Source organism: Xyrauchen texanus, chromosome 40 (assembly GCF_025860055.1).
Source record: "Xyrauchen texanus isolate HMW12.3.18 chromosome 40, RBS_HiC_50CHRs, whole genome shotgun sequence".
NCBI lineage: Eukaryota > Metazoa > Chordata > Actinopteri > Cypriniformes > Catostomidae > Xyrauchen > Xyrauchen texanus.
The window spans coordinates 23,836,789-23,854,543 of NC_068315.1; the positions used below are offsets into that span (position 1 = coordinate 23,836,789).

Consider the following 17,755-nt stretch of genomic DNA (forward strand, 5'->3'; position numbering starts at 1 on the left):
ACTAAAAGTGTCTTATAAAAGTTAAATTACTATATTGTTTTGTATGAATGAGTGATCAGGATGGTTTTCACATCATTTTGTAGCAAAAACTCTAAGCTACAAGATCCAGTTCTCAAAAGTCTTGTCGAACTATTTTTTGTATGTTTTATATGGCCTTATTTCAATGACTTAAACATTTTGTTTCTTCAAAAATGCAAAAATGTACACACATGTTGCTCACATATTATTGTAGCCCAGTTTGTGCTGAATACAGTGTTATCAGACTTTAGCCATTAATATGTTTTTAAGCAACTGAAAAAAGCACAAATGTCAAGGCATGTCAAAACTTCTCCAGGCCCAAAACACCCTCAGAACCCAGAGGGTTAATGCGTTTTGCCAAGACATTCATCCAAAAAATATATATTTTAAAATATTTCACAAACAGAAGTATTAAACAGATCTCCATGTCGAAGCATTTTATATTTATTGGGTCAAAATTGTACCTCTACAGACCAAACCAACAAATTGTTGATGACCAGATGTGGTGGCATTGTTACATCACTCGCACAATCGCTGCATGTTCTGTTCTTTTCTGTTTGAGGACCAGTGTGCATTAATGTACGCCTAACGAGGGCTGGACTCACACACTGCTGGATGGAAGTCTGTCCAGCTACTTAAAAATTAATCCTAATGGTCTTTTGTTTCATCATGTGTGCTATTGGATACAATTTCCATGTACAGGACATTTAAGCCATTTAACATGCATATTGCTATAAATAGCTTAGAAACCGTAATTAAATAATTTAGATCACTCACACACTCAGTTACGGTAATCCTGCAAACCCTTGATTGAGATTATGAAACTAATAATATCATATAAATAATAAACTTTCCATGTCAATAGTCCATGTATATGTGATTTTTGGCACATCATAATTTGGAAGATTGTCCGTGATCATGTCCAGTTTTGAGTCTCACTTTAGAATTGAAGTGTTGCGATACCTTTAAAATGCATATTTCCAGGCATTGGGTTATAGTTGTTTCTGACTCACTTGATATTCACAATATAAATATGTGTTTTAGCAATTTTACAGTGATACACTGTTATTATACAATAGAGGTGAGGGATCAATATTTCAAAGCATTGCCATATTTTTCCTCACAATACTTTATTTCACCAAAAATGTATATTTTTAGTTGCCATTTAGTTGCCTTTTTTATTCATATAATTGGGACAAAATTATTAAGAGATTGAGCACCACTCAGAGCAAGTGTTAGAAGATTAAATGTACTGCAACATTATGTTAACGAAAACTCAATCATATCTATTCGACATGAATGCAAACTCAGAACAATATAACAATAGAAGTCTATACGTTGTTTTACTTTTTAGGATATCCATATAGATCTTTCATACAGCTGAAAGGGTTTTCATGTAACAATAAACATTTTTATAAACATATTACCTCATGTCATTTTTGTACCGACACTGACGTGTAGATGCTCGACACTACTCCCCTTGCTCTATGATGAAGCAGGAAGTTTAGTTGTTCCTATCCACCGTCCAATGAAGAAGAATGAGAAACAAGCTAGTTAAAAGAATCATGCCAGTTTTGAATTGCAATAAAGGTATATAGCATTCACAAACAAACATAATCATGATATTATTGTATTGCAGCCTAGATATCAATAAAAACCTATATACCACAGTTAGTTCCAGTCCTCGAATGTGATTGGACGTCTGACACCATCAGCACTCAGGCGCTTCACTGTGTGTATCACTCCGCTTGTTTTCGTGATGTTCTAAACTAAAGTGTAAGCATAGTGCATATGTTTTAGGAGTTACTGTCTTTATTTTTGAAATTACATATGTTAGCCAGCAGGTGGTGGCAAAAGATCATTTTTGTGTGTAATATGAGTCAGTTGGTGACGTAAAGTGAATCCGTTAGTCATTGTTTACATAGAACAGCGCTTCCACATTGGATACATACTGTTTAAAATGGCAGAGGACATCGCTGTTTTTATAGTGAATGACATTTGCGCACCGGCTACCCTGAAATGACAGGGTAGAGAGAGGAATACCCCGCTTGGACGTCTATATTCCAGTGAGAAAGCTGACCTTCAGAAAGCTGTAAGCATCTCTGTTTGGGTGTGGCAACAGGTGATCGCACACGCTCCATCTCTCTCGCTCTCTCTCTCTCTCTCTCTCTCACACACTCTTTCTCTCTCACACACACACACATCCATCCGTCTATCCTTGTTTATCCAATGACTTGTTCGTCCGTGACACTATTTCTGAAATGAACTTTTTGAATTAATAACAGAGGTTTAGACGTATCATTTGTTTTGAACCAGCAACAGCAGATTCTGATCGATTGCATAATAAAGTAGTTCCCTGTCAAAAAGCTACACTTTGATGCTGCACTGATTTAGCGCATTGGGAACACCTTTAGGTTTGACCAGCTGTGAATATGTGTGCAACATGTCATTAAAAATTGACCAGAATTTATAGCCTCTGCAGGTGACATCATCTCGCTTACTTCCAAGAGCCAGCGCCCACTCTTTTATCGTGGGGCTCTCACATAGATCCGGCTGAGGAGCGAGAGACGGGTCCGTCCCTATTGCTCACTCTCTCTCCCCAGATCCAGCTGATCCTTCTCGCAAGCCTGAAGCAGCTTTGGCGCCTCTTCGGTTCACAAGGGGGACGCTGAACCTCTGAACATTCCACACAATAATAAAGCGGCTGAGGAACTACTCGAGGTGGTTACTCGGACTGTGGCCAGGATACAGTTAGACTGGCAACACGAACAAGAGATACCCCCAAAAAAGGAAGGGAACGCTATATCAGTCCCTTCCTTTCTTTGATGACCTCCATGACAAGCTCTCTCGTTCATGGAGGAAACCTTATACTTCCCGTGTCTTCGTGCCCTCGACGTCGACATATTCGACTATTGTGGGTGCCGAGGCACGAGGGTATTCAGTGATGCTGCCGGTAGAAGAGACACTTGCGGATTATCTTTCGCCTGGCTTGGCATCATCACTAAAGAGACCCACTCTCCCCACAAAGCTGTGCAGGACCACCTCAGGTCCATCAGGGTAACTTTCTAAAACTGAATAAGTAGTTCTTAAGATTTGAGTTGATGTAATCATTGGAAGTGTGTGTGTGTGTGTGTGTGTGTGTGTGTGTGTGTGTGTGTGTGTGTGTGTGTGTGTTGTTGGATGTGTGACTACTGTATAACTACCTGTGTTTGTTCAGATTTCAGGTTGCCAGATGGGAGCACAGGACACGGGGCCTGACTAGACTTTTCGGTGGACCTTATGAAGCCTGTTATTTCCTTGGCGTTCTTATACTCCTCCTCAACGTTTACCGTAGTCACAGGTAACACATAAAATGTACCATAATCTTTTTTAAACTAACCCATTTTGCCCCATTTTGCATAAGACAGAGCCTCACATTTAGCCTTTGCTCAGAGATTTCATCAATAATAACACTGTGACATCTGTGTCTAATGTGGTCATCTGACCACAACCTCTATGCTGCACATTTATCCTGCTTATTTCATTTAATGTATTCTCATGACTATGTCAGCGTTGCCATGGCAGCCTCAGTCTCTGCTGCAGTTGCTGGTGTAATCGCCATTGCATGCGACATCTTCCACTGTGTTTGTGTGTGTTTGTTTGTTTGTGTGTGTGTGTGTGTGTGTGTGTGTGTGTGTGTTAGACAGGCTGGGGCTATTTTCTACCCCATTCTGAAAGAGTGAATATGTTCTTAGTACATCTGCAACACGCACACAGATTCCCATGTCACTGAGCTCCATTTCTACCAGTCTCCTGTTTAGTGTCAGAGCCTTTGTGTTCACATTTAACATGATATGCCCATTACTGCTCAAACACTAGTGCATGTAATCATCTTGCCATAAGCCATGGCTGTTGAACTTCTCCAAACAATGGGTCAAATGGAAAGGTTGTTGGTTAATATTTTTCTCCTTTAAACTGTTGAACATTTTTACACATTTACGTTTGGCTTTATATTTTTACAAAGGATGCACTTAAATTACTGTCATCTTAATGTTACACATTTGAAATATAATTAATAATACAAATATTTCTAAAAAAAGAGGATATCTGGAGCAGATACAAAGTTTCATTTCACCTCAGGCTGCGCGTGCTTCTTCCCTCTCTTACTTGCAGCATGAGCAGGAAAATGTCTTCTTGCAAGACAAGAAATCTCTGCAAAGTAGCTATGAAATCACTTCGGTGGTGGTGGTGCTGGAAGCAGGTTTCCGAATGGTTGGCTTGAAATTTTCTATGGATGTTATCACATTTGAATATTTTTTAAATCTTTACATGCTTGTAAGTAATTTTCCTGCTCAGCAGGCTTTTTTTTTCACCTCAGGTGAGTTAAGTGAGTCAAGTCCTTCTTTCACCGGATCTGCACCATGTTGACATGTTAATTGCTGATTAAGAAGGGTATCTTTTGCTTAACGGGTTAATCTATCTTTTATTCTGTGTATGCGTCATGTTTCAAAAACATTAGGTTTATTGTAGGCTACATCACAGGCCTATTTTTTCTATTCTATTGCTATTTTTATTGTAATTCGGAACTGTTAAACCCACTGGTTAATGTTCTTTACCATACAGCTGTCATATTAGATCAATGGCAAATGCATGATAGCACTTAAAACTTGGCTTACCTATTACAACAACAGTTTCCTGACCATTTGAACCGTTTAGAACAGGCTATCAGTCCTGCACTATTCATTCAATTGTTTTCAATAAATATGCCTGTATTCGCAAACGTTAATTCAGTGAATGTGTATCATGTTCTATATTTAATGTACAATGATCATAATGCAAGGCAAGCATGTCGCAGATGAACGCCCCTTTTCCGCTAAATTTAGCGTTGGATTTGGAATAAATTAAGTATTTTAAATGGGTCACATAAACACATTTTCCTTGACTGCTTTCTCAGGGTTTCTTACTTTTTAGACTCGTCAACTCCAAAATACTTGTTTAAACGTCAGTGAAATTAGAAGTTCCGCACATACCTACTTAACAGACCCATATAAAGCTATGTAGCATATAGATTAACATCTCTTATATTTAGCTTCATTCCATTTATAAATACATTTACATTTGTTATTAATCACTGCATGCATAATGTCTTTATTACTGTGTGTCTCATTACACTGTGATTGCTAGCAAGTCCTCCCAGAATTGATGCGCTTTAATGCAGCAGATAAAAGCTATTCATAGCGGAGCCTCTCAGGGCCTGTAGGTTTCACTTTCCTTTGACAATTAAACAAATCCGTCTTTATGATGCTTTGTTTTAGCAGAATTGCACATTGGAGGCATGAGTAACTTTCCATCTGAGTATGATCACAGTAATGGTTATTATTGGATAATTTCATGATGAAGGTAATAATTGTGCTTTATGTGGAGTCTGCTAGAATCTGATATAATTATTATAGCACAGCATGGAAGTAATGGAAGGGAAGAATATTTATTACTTTTTTTCTCAAACTTAATTCTTATTTATAAAGTTTATTCCTAATTTAATCTGTAAAATAAGGCAATGGGAGGCCAAGTGTTAGATTTAACTTACCATTATTAAAGGGTGTTGTTAGGCAAAAGTGGCTTGTTGTTTTAAACAGCGGCAGTTAAGGGGATAAGGCAAATACACATAACAAAATGACAGACTTTGGGTAGTTTGCATGGCGCTGCCATCAAACTCATGATCTACGCATTTGGTATTGTCAAAATTACACATACAGTAGCCAGTTTCATGTCAATACATCAATAAAGTGTGAAGATACAGCCTCACTTCCTGTTTGCCATTTTTGCTGTCAAATAAATTGTGTTACACGCAAACAGTTTTGAATTCGAATTCAAGAAATTTGAGAACAAAGCAGTAAAATTAACAGTTTGAGCACATATGAGCTCAGGCTGCGCTGATGTCTGCTTTGGGACAATCATTAAAATTCTGACGGAGATAAAAAAGTTCTTACTCCACAATGTTTGATGCCGTTGACAGCCTACAGAAACAGAAAGTGATTGTTACTTGTGATAAAATAACGCCATTTTGGTGCTAATGTCAATGGTAGCAAAATGGATAAACCCGAGAAAGCCGTTGCGTGTGTAAAAGGCAATCCGACAATGTTACTCCAATTTATCGGGTTTCATGTGTGAAAGTGGCTGCTGACAGAAAAGTGGGTGAGAGAGGAATGGGATTGGAACATAATGCTGGCCTGATTCGATCCTGGGACCCGTGAGCCAACAGCTCTTATGTCAAGAGCAGGGTTGCTTCTGCGCCACAGTTCCAAATAAAAAAATAAAATAAAAAACAGTCCAAAATGTGAACAGAATATACTTTTACTGGAACACAATATATAATCATTTCACAAACTTTTTAATAAGCTTTTCTCCAGCATAGAAGAGAAGTTCTTGCGGGTAAAAGTGTGCTATGTGTGACAGTAACCTTTTTATTCTGCCTTCTTACATCCATTTTTCTCTGTTACATCCTGTGTTTATAGAGATCTCAAAGCAGCGCTGTGTGAGTCAATGTTTCACATATTTGTCAATGGGAATATTACCTAACCTCACATCCACAGCCTTCATCTCTCACAAGGTCAACTGCTGCTTTCTCAAGAGGTTACTCAGCCTCAGTTACGTCTGTCCACCTGAACGAAGTCAATGTCTTCGACCGGTTTTTATTGCAAGCAGTGTGCCTCTAAAATGTAACCCATTTATTTAATTGACCTTTTATATATATATATATATATATATATATATATATATATAAAAGCTTACATTTTTAAAAGGCTTCATTTATCCAATAACTCACCTGCAGTACAGAATCAGAGATGAATACACCTAAATCAATAATGTGCATCTTACATCTGCATTATAAGAAAATGTATTTGATGAATTTCCAAAAAGAAACATCAACGAATTCAAAAATTGTGATTTGCAGTCCCAGGAGAATCGAGGTCATTAATAAAAGAAAAAGAAAAAAGTCACTGAAAAGTCAGTACATTTTAATCCCTGTTAAAAGAAATGGCTTAAACCAGCTTAAACTAGCTTGCTTTCTATTTCCTCTGCTAGAAATGAGTCTTTATGCATACAATCTCTAAAATCATTTGTTAAAATGTTTATCGAGTTATCACAAACAACTGGACAAGTCATGGAAATGTAAAGGTCAAATGGTGCGGGAGCCCAACCTGATTATTTAAGAACTGATGTAAGTTATGTTACCACAATCTTTATTTGTAGGCTGAATGAGTGTCAAAATATATATATTTTTATATTCTTGGAAAACAAAAGAAGCTGATTGGTCTTAATCAAACCTATCAGCTTTTAGTCAGCTAACGGGTATCATCGGTACAAGCTGCCCTGTTTTTCATAGTGTTATCGTCCGCATTGAAATCACTGGGATAAATGGCCTCTTTTAAAGAATTCCACTCTGCACCTTTCCCAAGATCATTTATCATGCTTTTAAGAGATCAAATGTTTATCTGATGTGTGGGACAAGTGTCAGGAGGCAATCAGGCTCACTCACATCCACAACACAAAGCAATCACCAGCACTATTTAAGAGCACAACTCACCTCCAGTCTCTGTCAAACCTTGAACGAGGAAATATCCACTAACCTGCTCTCTGTGCTTTTCTGACGATTGTTCCTGAGACTATTCCAGTCTGTTTCCTCAGTACACCCTTGTGTTACTTACCTGTTTTCCCTCGTCTAGAGACTCCTCCATCTCCCTGGTGTTCATACTCCGCGTCCTTTGGATTGTGATACTTACCACACTCAAGCCTGCCGTTATCTGCAAGAGAAAAGACGGTCATTCATCAGTATTATACTCACAGCGCCCGTTGATGCATCTGAACTTCCCTACTGTCCTACGAAAGCTTCATTAAAAGTTATTCTGAATCCTTCTAACCTTGTTGTCCTAGTGTGTATCCTGACAGAAGGTTCGACCAAAACCGCTATGGATTCGGAACAAACTAATCCTGTGATTAATCCAGCTGGAATTTCCCCACCTGAGCTCGGTGAGCGCGGAGCTGCAGCGATTCCCACTTCCGCATCTGACGCTCCACCACCGCTGTTTACTTTCTGCCCTATGATGAAACCAGCGCCTTTCTCTGGCCGGGAGGAAGATTGCAACGGATTTCTCCTTCAGTGCTCACTCGCTCTAGAGGTACAACCATACAATTTCCCAACTGAACGTTCAAAAATCTCCTTCATTATTTCACTCTTATCTGGCGAGCACTTCAATGGGCAGAATCCATGTGGAATCAGACAGGACCGGTTACTGACTCTCTTCAAAACTTCATAACACACTTTAAAGAAGTATTTGGTTGTCCTGTAGGTGATTCATCAGTCTGTGAGCAGTTATATCACCTCCAACAAGGACAAATGTCTATAACTGACTATGCTATAAAGTTTAGAACCCTTGCGCCACGCAGTGGATGGAATGAGAGAGCACTCATGACAACCTACCGTCAAGGATTAAATCCAGCCCTCAGATTTCAACTCGCAATTTATGATGATGTCATGGGCCTTGAGAAGTTTATTCAACAATCTATCCGAGTCTCTCGCCGAGTTCAAAATTGTTACCCAGATCTTCACCAATCATCATATGCTTCCTCGTCTAGGCCTGCTGATATCCCAGATCACCGCGGGGTTGAGCCTATGCAATTTGACCATACCCGTCTTTCTCCATCAGAAAGAACCAGACGCATGACCCATAATCTCTGTCTGTATTGTGGGGACAACTCTCATTACATCGGTGGTTGTCCTGTCCGTCCACCTCGTCTCTTGGTGAGTTCGTTGGTAGTCAGTCCCCTCAATATTGCTCCTTTATCCACCACCGTTTCATTGATTTCTACTGATGTTACCATCTCAGTTACAGCCCTCATTGATTCAGGATCAGCGGGTAATTTCATCTTGGGCGACCTCTGCCGGCAAATTCAACTCCGAAAATCCTCTGCTCAACCCGTTCACAGCCAAATCAGTGACTGGAAAGACCTTGAATCCTGGGTATGTAAAACACAGAATAAAACCAATCACTTTAAGAGTCGGTTGTCTACACGAAGTACCATTCACTCCTTTGGTGTTAGAAAATTCCACTTCTGCGATCATTCTTGGCAGACCCTGGCTCATCCAGCACAATCCTGATGTCTCATGGAACAACGGAGAAATTCTGCGCTGGGGTTCTACTTGTTTCTCTACCTGCTTCCCTAAGCTTCCAAGACCTGCCTCTACTTCGTCTCAAACTATCTCCATTGCTGTGACATCTATCGAGAGCCCTCAAGCAAAACAGACCATGGAAATTCCACCCTGTTATGCCTCCTTTGCAGACGTATTTAGTCCTGAAAAGGCCTCTCATCTTCCCCACACAGACCTTGGGATTGTGCCATTGACTTGGAACCTGATACATCGGTGCCCGTGGCCACATTTATTCTCTCTCCATACCAGAACAACGAGCCATGGAAGAGTATATACAAGAAGCCCTAAATCAGGGGTACATTAGATCCATCAACTTAGCCAGCAGCATCTAGTTTCTTCTTCGTGGCAAAGAAAGATGGTGGTCTAAGACCTTGCATCGATTACCGGGCTTTGAATAAGATCACCATCAAGTTTCGGTACCCACTCCCTCTCGTACCCACATCACTTCGAACAGCTACGAGGTGCTAGTATCTTCACCAAGCTTGACCTCAGAAGTGCGTATAATCTAATCCGGATACGAGAGGGGATGAGTGGAAGACGCATTCATTACCCCCTCTGGCCACTACTGAATATCTTGTTATGCCGTATGGTCTGGTCAGCGCCCTTCGGTGTTTCAAGATTTCATGAGCGAAATACTCCGTGATTTCCTCAACAAATTTGTGATAGTATATATTGATGACATTCTTATCTTCTCCCAAGGCGAATCTTCACATCAACGACATGTCTCCAGTGTTCTCCAACGATTACTGAGATCACTCCCTCTTCCTAAAAGCAGAGAAATGCATCTTCCATCAAGATTCGGTTACTTTCCTTGGGTACATTGTGGGTAAGCAGGGGTGAAGATGGATGAAGGAAAGGTCGCGGCAGTCACCTCATGGCCCACTCCATAAACAGTAAAAGAGCTCCAACGATTCCTTGGCTCAGCAATTTCTACTCGCAGGTTCATTAACAATTACAGTACCATAACCTCTGCTCTTACCTCTCTCCTGAAAGGGAAACCAAAATCCCTGTCCTGGAACCTTGAAGCTGACCATGCCTTCCTGACATTGAAAAACGAGTTCATCTCTGCTCCTCTTCTACGCCGCCCTAACCCAGACCTCGCCTTCATCGTTGAAGTCGATGCCTCCACAACTGGAGTAGGTGCCATACTTTCTCAGCACCAGGGGGATTCCCATAAACCTCTTCCCTGTGCCTTCTTTTCAAAAAAATTATCCCCAGCTGAACAGAATTATGATGTGGGTAACGGGAACTCCTACGCCATCAAATTGGCTTTGGAAGAGTGGAGACATTGGCTCGAAGGGCACAACATCCTTTCACGGTACTTACCGATCATAAGAACCTTCAGTATCTCAAAGAAGCCAAGAGACTAAACCCACGTCAAGCCCGTTGGGCTTTATTCTTCACTCGGTTCCACTTCTATATCACCTATCGTCCAGGATCCAAGAATACCCGTCGTGGATGCTTTATCCAGACTCCATGCCCTTCCAGACACCATTAATGAACCTGAACCAGTTCTGCCCACTACAGTTTTCGTCAATCCCATTCAATGGGACATTAATGATCAAATCCAGGAAGCCACGAGACTAGAACCTACTCCACCAGAATGCCCAGACACCTTCACGTATGTCCCAGGCGAATATCAGCCTACCTCTCATCGAATCTGCTCATTCGGTCAGTTAGTACGGGTCATGCTGGAGCGACACAGACTTACACTCTCCTACAGCAACGATATTGGTGGCCAGGCATGAGAAAGGAAGTACAACGCTTAGATCCAGGGGTGTCAAATTTGCGCTATATCTAAAACTCCACGTCACTTACCTTCTGGGAAACTATTACCTCTACCTATTCCTCAACGGCCGTGGTCGCATCTGGGTATTGATTTCATTACTGATTTACCTCCATCAGGAGGCAACACCTGCATTCTCATTATAGTTGACAGATTCTACAAAGCCTGTAAACTGATCCCCTTACCAGGCCTTCCTACAGCTCTTGAGACAGCCGAGAGCCTCTTCAACCAGGTTTCTCGTCATTTTGGCCTCCCTGAGGACATTGTGTCCGATCGAGGACCTCAATTCATCTCTCGGGTTTGGAAAGCTTTCTTTTCTCTTCTCGGAGTGACGATAAGCTTGACATCGGGATATCATCCCCAGGCTAATGGGCAGACTGAGAGGAAGGTTCAAGAAATTAATCGTTTCCTCCGCACGTTCTGTCAAGATCATCAAGACACGTGGAATCAATTCCTTGCCTGGGCAGAATACGCCCAAAACTCCTTGCATCAGACCACCACAGGGCTAACACCTTTCCAATGTTTCCTAGGTTTCCAGCCACCACTGTTTCCATGGTCCGGTGAGCCTTCCGAGGTCCCTTCAGTTGATTTCTGGTTTCGAGAAAGTGAAAGAGTGTGGAATGATGCCCATCATCATCTCCAACGGGCCATACACAGACACAAAAGATTTGCAGATGTACGTCGAAATGACACCCCTGTGTTTGAACCTGGTCAACTTGTCTGGCTCTCGACTTCGAGACATCCGTCTACGCCAAACATGTAAGTAAATTGAGCCCACGATATATCGGACCTTTTAAAATTCTCCATCAAGTCAATCCAGTCACATATAAGCTTCACCTACCTCCTCGATTCAAGATTCACCCAGTTTTCCATGTATCTCTCCTGAAACCTCATTATCCTTCTGTTTTTCCTCCCACTACAGAGCCTGATTCTGACCAGACCCCTCCCTTACCTACCATTGAAGAGGACCCCATCTACTCAGTCCACGAAATCCTGGACTCCCGACGTCGGGGTGGTCGTATAGAATACCTTGTCGACTGGGAAGGTTACGGGCCAGAAGAAAGATCTTGGGTTTCTCGAGACGATATCCTGGACCCGACTCTTCTCACTGAATTCCACCAACAACATCCACATCGACCAGCCCCACGACCTCGAGGCAGACCACCACGACGTCGGGGTCCTCGGACATTGGAGGACCGCTGGCGCGGACCCTGGAGGGGGGTAATGTCAGGAGGCAATCAGGCTCACTCACATCCACAACACAAAGATCACACTCACCCGAATACTAATCACCTGCACCTGTCATCAATCCAGCAATCCAGCAATCCAGCAATCACCAGCACTATTTAAGAGCACAACTCACCTCCAGTCTCTGTCAAACCTTGAACGAGGAAATATCCACTAACCTGCTCTCTGTGCTTTTCAGACGATTGTTCCTGAGACTATTCCAGTCTGTTTCCTCAGTACACCCTTGTGTTACTTACCTGTTTTCCCTCGTCTAGAGACTCCTCCATCTCCCTGGTGTTCATACTCCGCGTCCTTTGGATTGTGATACTTACCACACTCAAGCCTGCCGTTATCGGCAAGAGAAAAGACGGTCATTCATCAGTATTATACTCACAGCGCCCGTTGATGCATCTGAACTTCCCTACTGTCCTACGAAAGCTTCATTAAAAGTTATTCTGAATCCTTCTAACCTTGTTGTCCTAGTGTGTATCCTGACAACAAGGTTGTGAAGTGGTTCTCTCAGTAGTTCGGCAATAGTGAGGCTTTGCTGTGTAGAAATATCACAAAGGTTACTGTTATGTAATATAATGAATTACATGAATACATAAATTGGTGTTTCTTCAACTTTGGGCTTCTTCAACTTCTTCTGCTTTCTCTTAGGGGTTGATTAAAAAAATAAATAACAACATATTTTTGTTATTGTTGTTGTTGTTTCAGGTCCACAACAACATTTTACCTCTAATAAAAAAAAAAATTCTTCAAATGTTAGTATACTTGTTTACAATGTTTACAATGAAATATTAGATGTGATGTGTGGAGAAACAAAGAGAAAGGTAAATATCACTTGTGAATAGAATATTTTAATGTGCATCACTTTCAATAAAGTTGTAAAGTTGTAAAATTTACAAAAAGTGTGAAAATATGATTTATTTAGATATTATTTATTATTTCTGTATTTTTTTATTTAGTAGAAATAAAATGCCAGCTTCTGTCTGTTTGCTTTTATTTTAAATACAATGCTAGCTATGAAATTAACCTTAGCAGGACAAAGAAGTTCCAAAAATGTTTAAAACGTCCGTCCTGTGGTCAATTAAACACAGTACATTACTTGAGATGTGGTGGAAATGTTCATGACTTGTAGAAAAAACTATTACAGCATTCTCTTTTGATGCATGTATGTCCAATTAAATAAACCGTGGGGTAAAAAGGGTTTAAGAGAGTTTCTTTTGTACAAATCTAATTTTGAAATTGTTCATTGTCGAAATGCGATTATCTTCTCGGAGGGCCTTTGTTTTGATGTTGTTTTCCAAAAAAATTCTGTGGAAAGTTTGACTGTTTTATTTTTTAATCTCCTGAAGATTGTCGAATTCTGACATTTTCATTAAGTAAGGAAAGGGAAAGAATTAAGGTTTGATGCACATACTCCAAACGACCAATTTTATTTATTTAAAGCCCTACTTATAATAATAGCTTTTACCTTGTCTTATTTCTCACCAGAGTGTGGAAAGAAAAGCTATTATTAGATCTGCCATTTGTGTGCACAATACCTACAGTGCAACATGTTACAGAAGTTGATGTTTTGTCTATTTTCACTGATCTTTTCAGAAGTGTTAGTTAATGTCAGTTACTTTCATTGGCTCTAGTGCTGAAGGTGTGAAATAGAAGTTCGATTTTGTTTGATTTTTAGATTTTAGATTTTATGTTTTTGTTTTAGTTAAACATTAAATGTGTATTCCATATTATGATTCTCCTCAAAAAAAGTTTTACCCTTAAAGAAATTAACTGTGCTTTTGGAATAAAAATAAAAAAATAATTTAAATAAGTCTTTTCAGTAGCCTATCATGCAGTATTGCTTACTCTCAGTGCAATAAAGCTTACTGGACAGCAGGTTCTTGAAGCTCATACTGTAACATTAGAAAGGGTTACAGAAGACTCTCAGCCTTTAGCAGCACACAGTAAGGCATTGTTTACCAAAGGAAGAACTCTAGCACCGTTGCTGATCTCCTTATGAGTGGGCATCCTACAAAGTTTAGTGTAAGAGCTTGGTGTTGAATACTCAAAGTGAGATGACCTTCTTCTGCTCTCCCACTTTATCTCTTAGTCTCTACAATCTCAAGTGCCCAACGATGTGACAGTAAATGTGTAGGAGAGGGTTTTGGAAAGAGAGGATCTGTTTAATTCAATAGCTAAGGGGCTGTTCAGACCAAATGCTTTCTTACATTAGAAAAGATAGACGCAGTGCAATGAATGGAACAGAATGCAGGTGTCTCAAGACGTGTTTTGAAAAGTTTTAACTTGACATTGTCTTAAAAAACGGTGCAAACCAGTCAAAGACGTTCAATTAGGGCATGTTTACATATAAAAACTAGAGGTAGACCGATATATCGGTGCCAGTAGTTGCTTTTTGGAACCATCGGTTATTGGCAGAAATCTGAATCCTCTGAAGCTGCCTCTGTGGGAATTTACTGAAATACCTGCTTGGTTCTACAGTATAGCCTCTAGATATTAAATAAAAACAATCTCATAGAGATTTGCTGTATCTAAATGGCTGTATCATCCATATATTTTATCCTCACCTAAATGCATATTTTGTTATTTGATTAGATAATCAAGCATTCTAAATGAGTGGAAAGAAAAAATGCAACATCACTGCAAAACAATAGTCCCCTCGGTTTTTTGGGGTTGTTTATTGTTAAAAGTCATACATTTTTTTCCCCCATTTATTATTGGTAATTTGGTTGACGAATAAACTGCATCTGGGATTTAATTTATTTTGGACTCTTATAGCCTCTATGTCTTTACCATATGGAAACAGTATGGAAAGACTAAGAAATAAGAATGAAAAAAACCATCTGCTGATTCATCGATTATGAAATATCTATGTCAAATGATATTTCAAATATCATTTCAAATGATTGAAAAACAGCATAGATGGACGCAAAAGGTGTCCTGTGTGAATGACCCATAAATTAGATTTGTACAGTACCTTTAAAAGACACATATCACCTTTAAATTTTGTATCAGGCTATGATTCTGCCATTACATAAGACATGGCCCAGAGACCTAGAAAAGAAACAATATTGTCCTCTTAACAGGAAATAGAGCACTGGGACACTTTTTTTTTTTTCAGATGTGTGCTGTTCACAATCTCTCCGCTCTGTCTCAATGTAGTATTTATTTGCTCTAAATAGTGGTATTAGTTCACAAAAACACATCTTGCCGTATTTGGGATGCATGTTGTAAAGGAAATGCAAACATGAATGTGTTTGAAAATAACTTATCTCCATGACTGATGTATCGGTCAGGCCCATAAATCAGCCAGTATTTGGCCATTTTGAGATCGGAATTCGCTGATAACTGTGCCCACTTCTGATAAGAGAAATTTCTATTTTAAATATTTTTTGTAGGGCAGTCAATCCAAAAAAAGTTTGGTAACGCTTTCAATGAAGCCCATATACACTCACCTAAAGGATTATTAGGAACACCTGCTCAATTTCTCATTAATGCAATTATCTAATCAACCAATCACATGGCAGTTGCTTCAATGCATTTAGGGGTGTGGTCCTGGTCAAGACAATCTCCTGAACTCCAAACTGAATGTCAGAATGGGAAAGAAAGGTGATTTAAGCAATTTTGAGCATGGCATGGTTGTTGGTGCCAGACGGACCGGTCTGAGTATTTCACAATCTGCTCAGTTACTGGGATTTTCACGCACAACCATTTCTAGGGTTTACAAAGAATGGTGTGAAAAGGGAAAATCATCCAGTATGCGGCAGTCCTGTGGGCGAAAATGCCTTGTTGATGCTAGAGGTCAGAGGAGAATGGGCCGACTGATTCAAGCTGATAGAAGAGCAACTTTGCCTGAAATAACAACTCGTTACAACCGAGGTATGCAGCAAAGCATTTGTGAAGCCACAACACGCACAACCTTGAGGCGGATGGGCTACAACAGCAGAAGACCCCACCGGGTACCACTCATCTCCACTACAAATACTGTAGGAAAAAGAGGCTACAATTTGCAAGAGCTCACCAAAATTGGACAGTTGAAGACTGGAAAAATGTTGCCTGGTCTGATGAGTCTCAATTTCTGTTGAGACATTCAGATGGTAGAGTCAGAATTTGGCGTAAACAGAATGAGAACATGGATCCATCATGCCTTGTTACCACTGTGCAGGCTGGTGGTGGTGGTGTAATGGTGTGGGGGATGTTTTCTTGGCACACTTTAGGCCTCTTAGTGCCAATTGGGCATCGTTTAAATGCCACGGCCTACCTGAGGATTGTTTCTGACCATGTCCATCCCTTTATGGCCACCATGTACCCATCCTCTGATGGCTACTTCCAGCAGGATAATGCACCATGTCACAAAGCTCGAATCATTTCAAATTGGTTTCTTGAACATGACAATGATTTCACTGTACTAAAATGGCTCCCACAGTCACCAGATCTCAACCCAATAGAGCATCTTTGGGATGTGGTGGAACAGGAGCTGCGTGCCCTGGATGTGCATCCCACAAATCTCCATCAACTGCAAGATGCTATCCTATCAATATGGGCCAACATTTCTAAAGAATGCTTTCAGCACCTTGTTGAATCAATGCCACGTAGAATTAAGGCAGTTCTGAAGGCGAAAGGGGGTCAAACACAGTATTAGTATGGTGTTCCTAATAATCCTTTAGGTGAGTGTATATAATGCATCGTAAAAGCATTATCTTTGGATTATACTGCATTTATAATGTCTCATAATTCACTTTATAATTATTTTTTTAATATAACTTCTCATAAATAATTATAACTACAGTTAGAATGCATTATAAGGCTTCCCCTATTCATAGTTAATCACATATTTGAATATCTACTGAGAATTGTAAGATAATTCAGTAAATAATAATTAAATAATTATAACTATTTTTGTGTATTTCGAGTACATATTGTGAAAAAGTTATAATTTTATATATATATATATATTTAATTTTACTCTATATGTGTATATCTCAATTTTTATCATTAAAATGTATTTATGTATATGTATTGTAGTTTAATTTGCTCGCACTCCCCATCCCAGATGTGTTTGACTTTCTTTCTTCTGCTGAACAAAAAACTAATATTTTTAGAGAAAATCTCAGCTCTGGTGACCAAAACTTTGAAGCTCCAAAAAGCACATAAAGGCTGCATAAAAGTAATCCACACAACTCCAGTGGTTAAATTAATATCTTCTGAAGCGATATGATAACTGTGGGTAAGAAACAGATCAACCAGCCCTCATATGCACGTTCATGAGTGGTATTCTTTTGTTTTTTGGTGATTCTCATTCTTCGTGCATATCGCCACCTACTGGGCTGTTGGGCAAATATGATTGCGTTATTCTTTTTCTTTCCTTTATCCCTTGCTTTTGTCTTTTTTCTCCTCCCTGCCTATGAGGTGGCAATATGCACAAAGAATGCAAATCACTAAAAACAGAAGAAGAAAATCTCATCTCCCGAACGTACATAGGAGGGCTGGTTTAAAGTTCCAGATTTTGAATGTTTATTCAGACT

At 39.8% G+C, this 17,755-nt stretch overlaps 1 protein-coding gene across 1 annotated transcript in view; it reads left to right on the forward strand.

Moving 5' to 3' along the window:
* Positions 1 to 17,755, forward strand: part of LOC127633891 (phosphatidylethanolamine N-methyltransferase-like) — a 111,577-nt gene that overhangs the window by 36,286 nt on the left and 57,536 nt on the right. Inside the window, exon 2 of the mRNA XM_052113266.1 lies at positions 3,243 to 3,358. Coding sequence (XP_051969226.1) covers positions 3,243 to 3,358 — 116 coding nt within the window. The remainder of the gene's footprint in view (positions 1 to 3,242; positions 3,359 to 17,755) is intronic.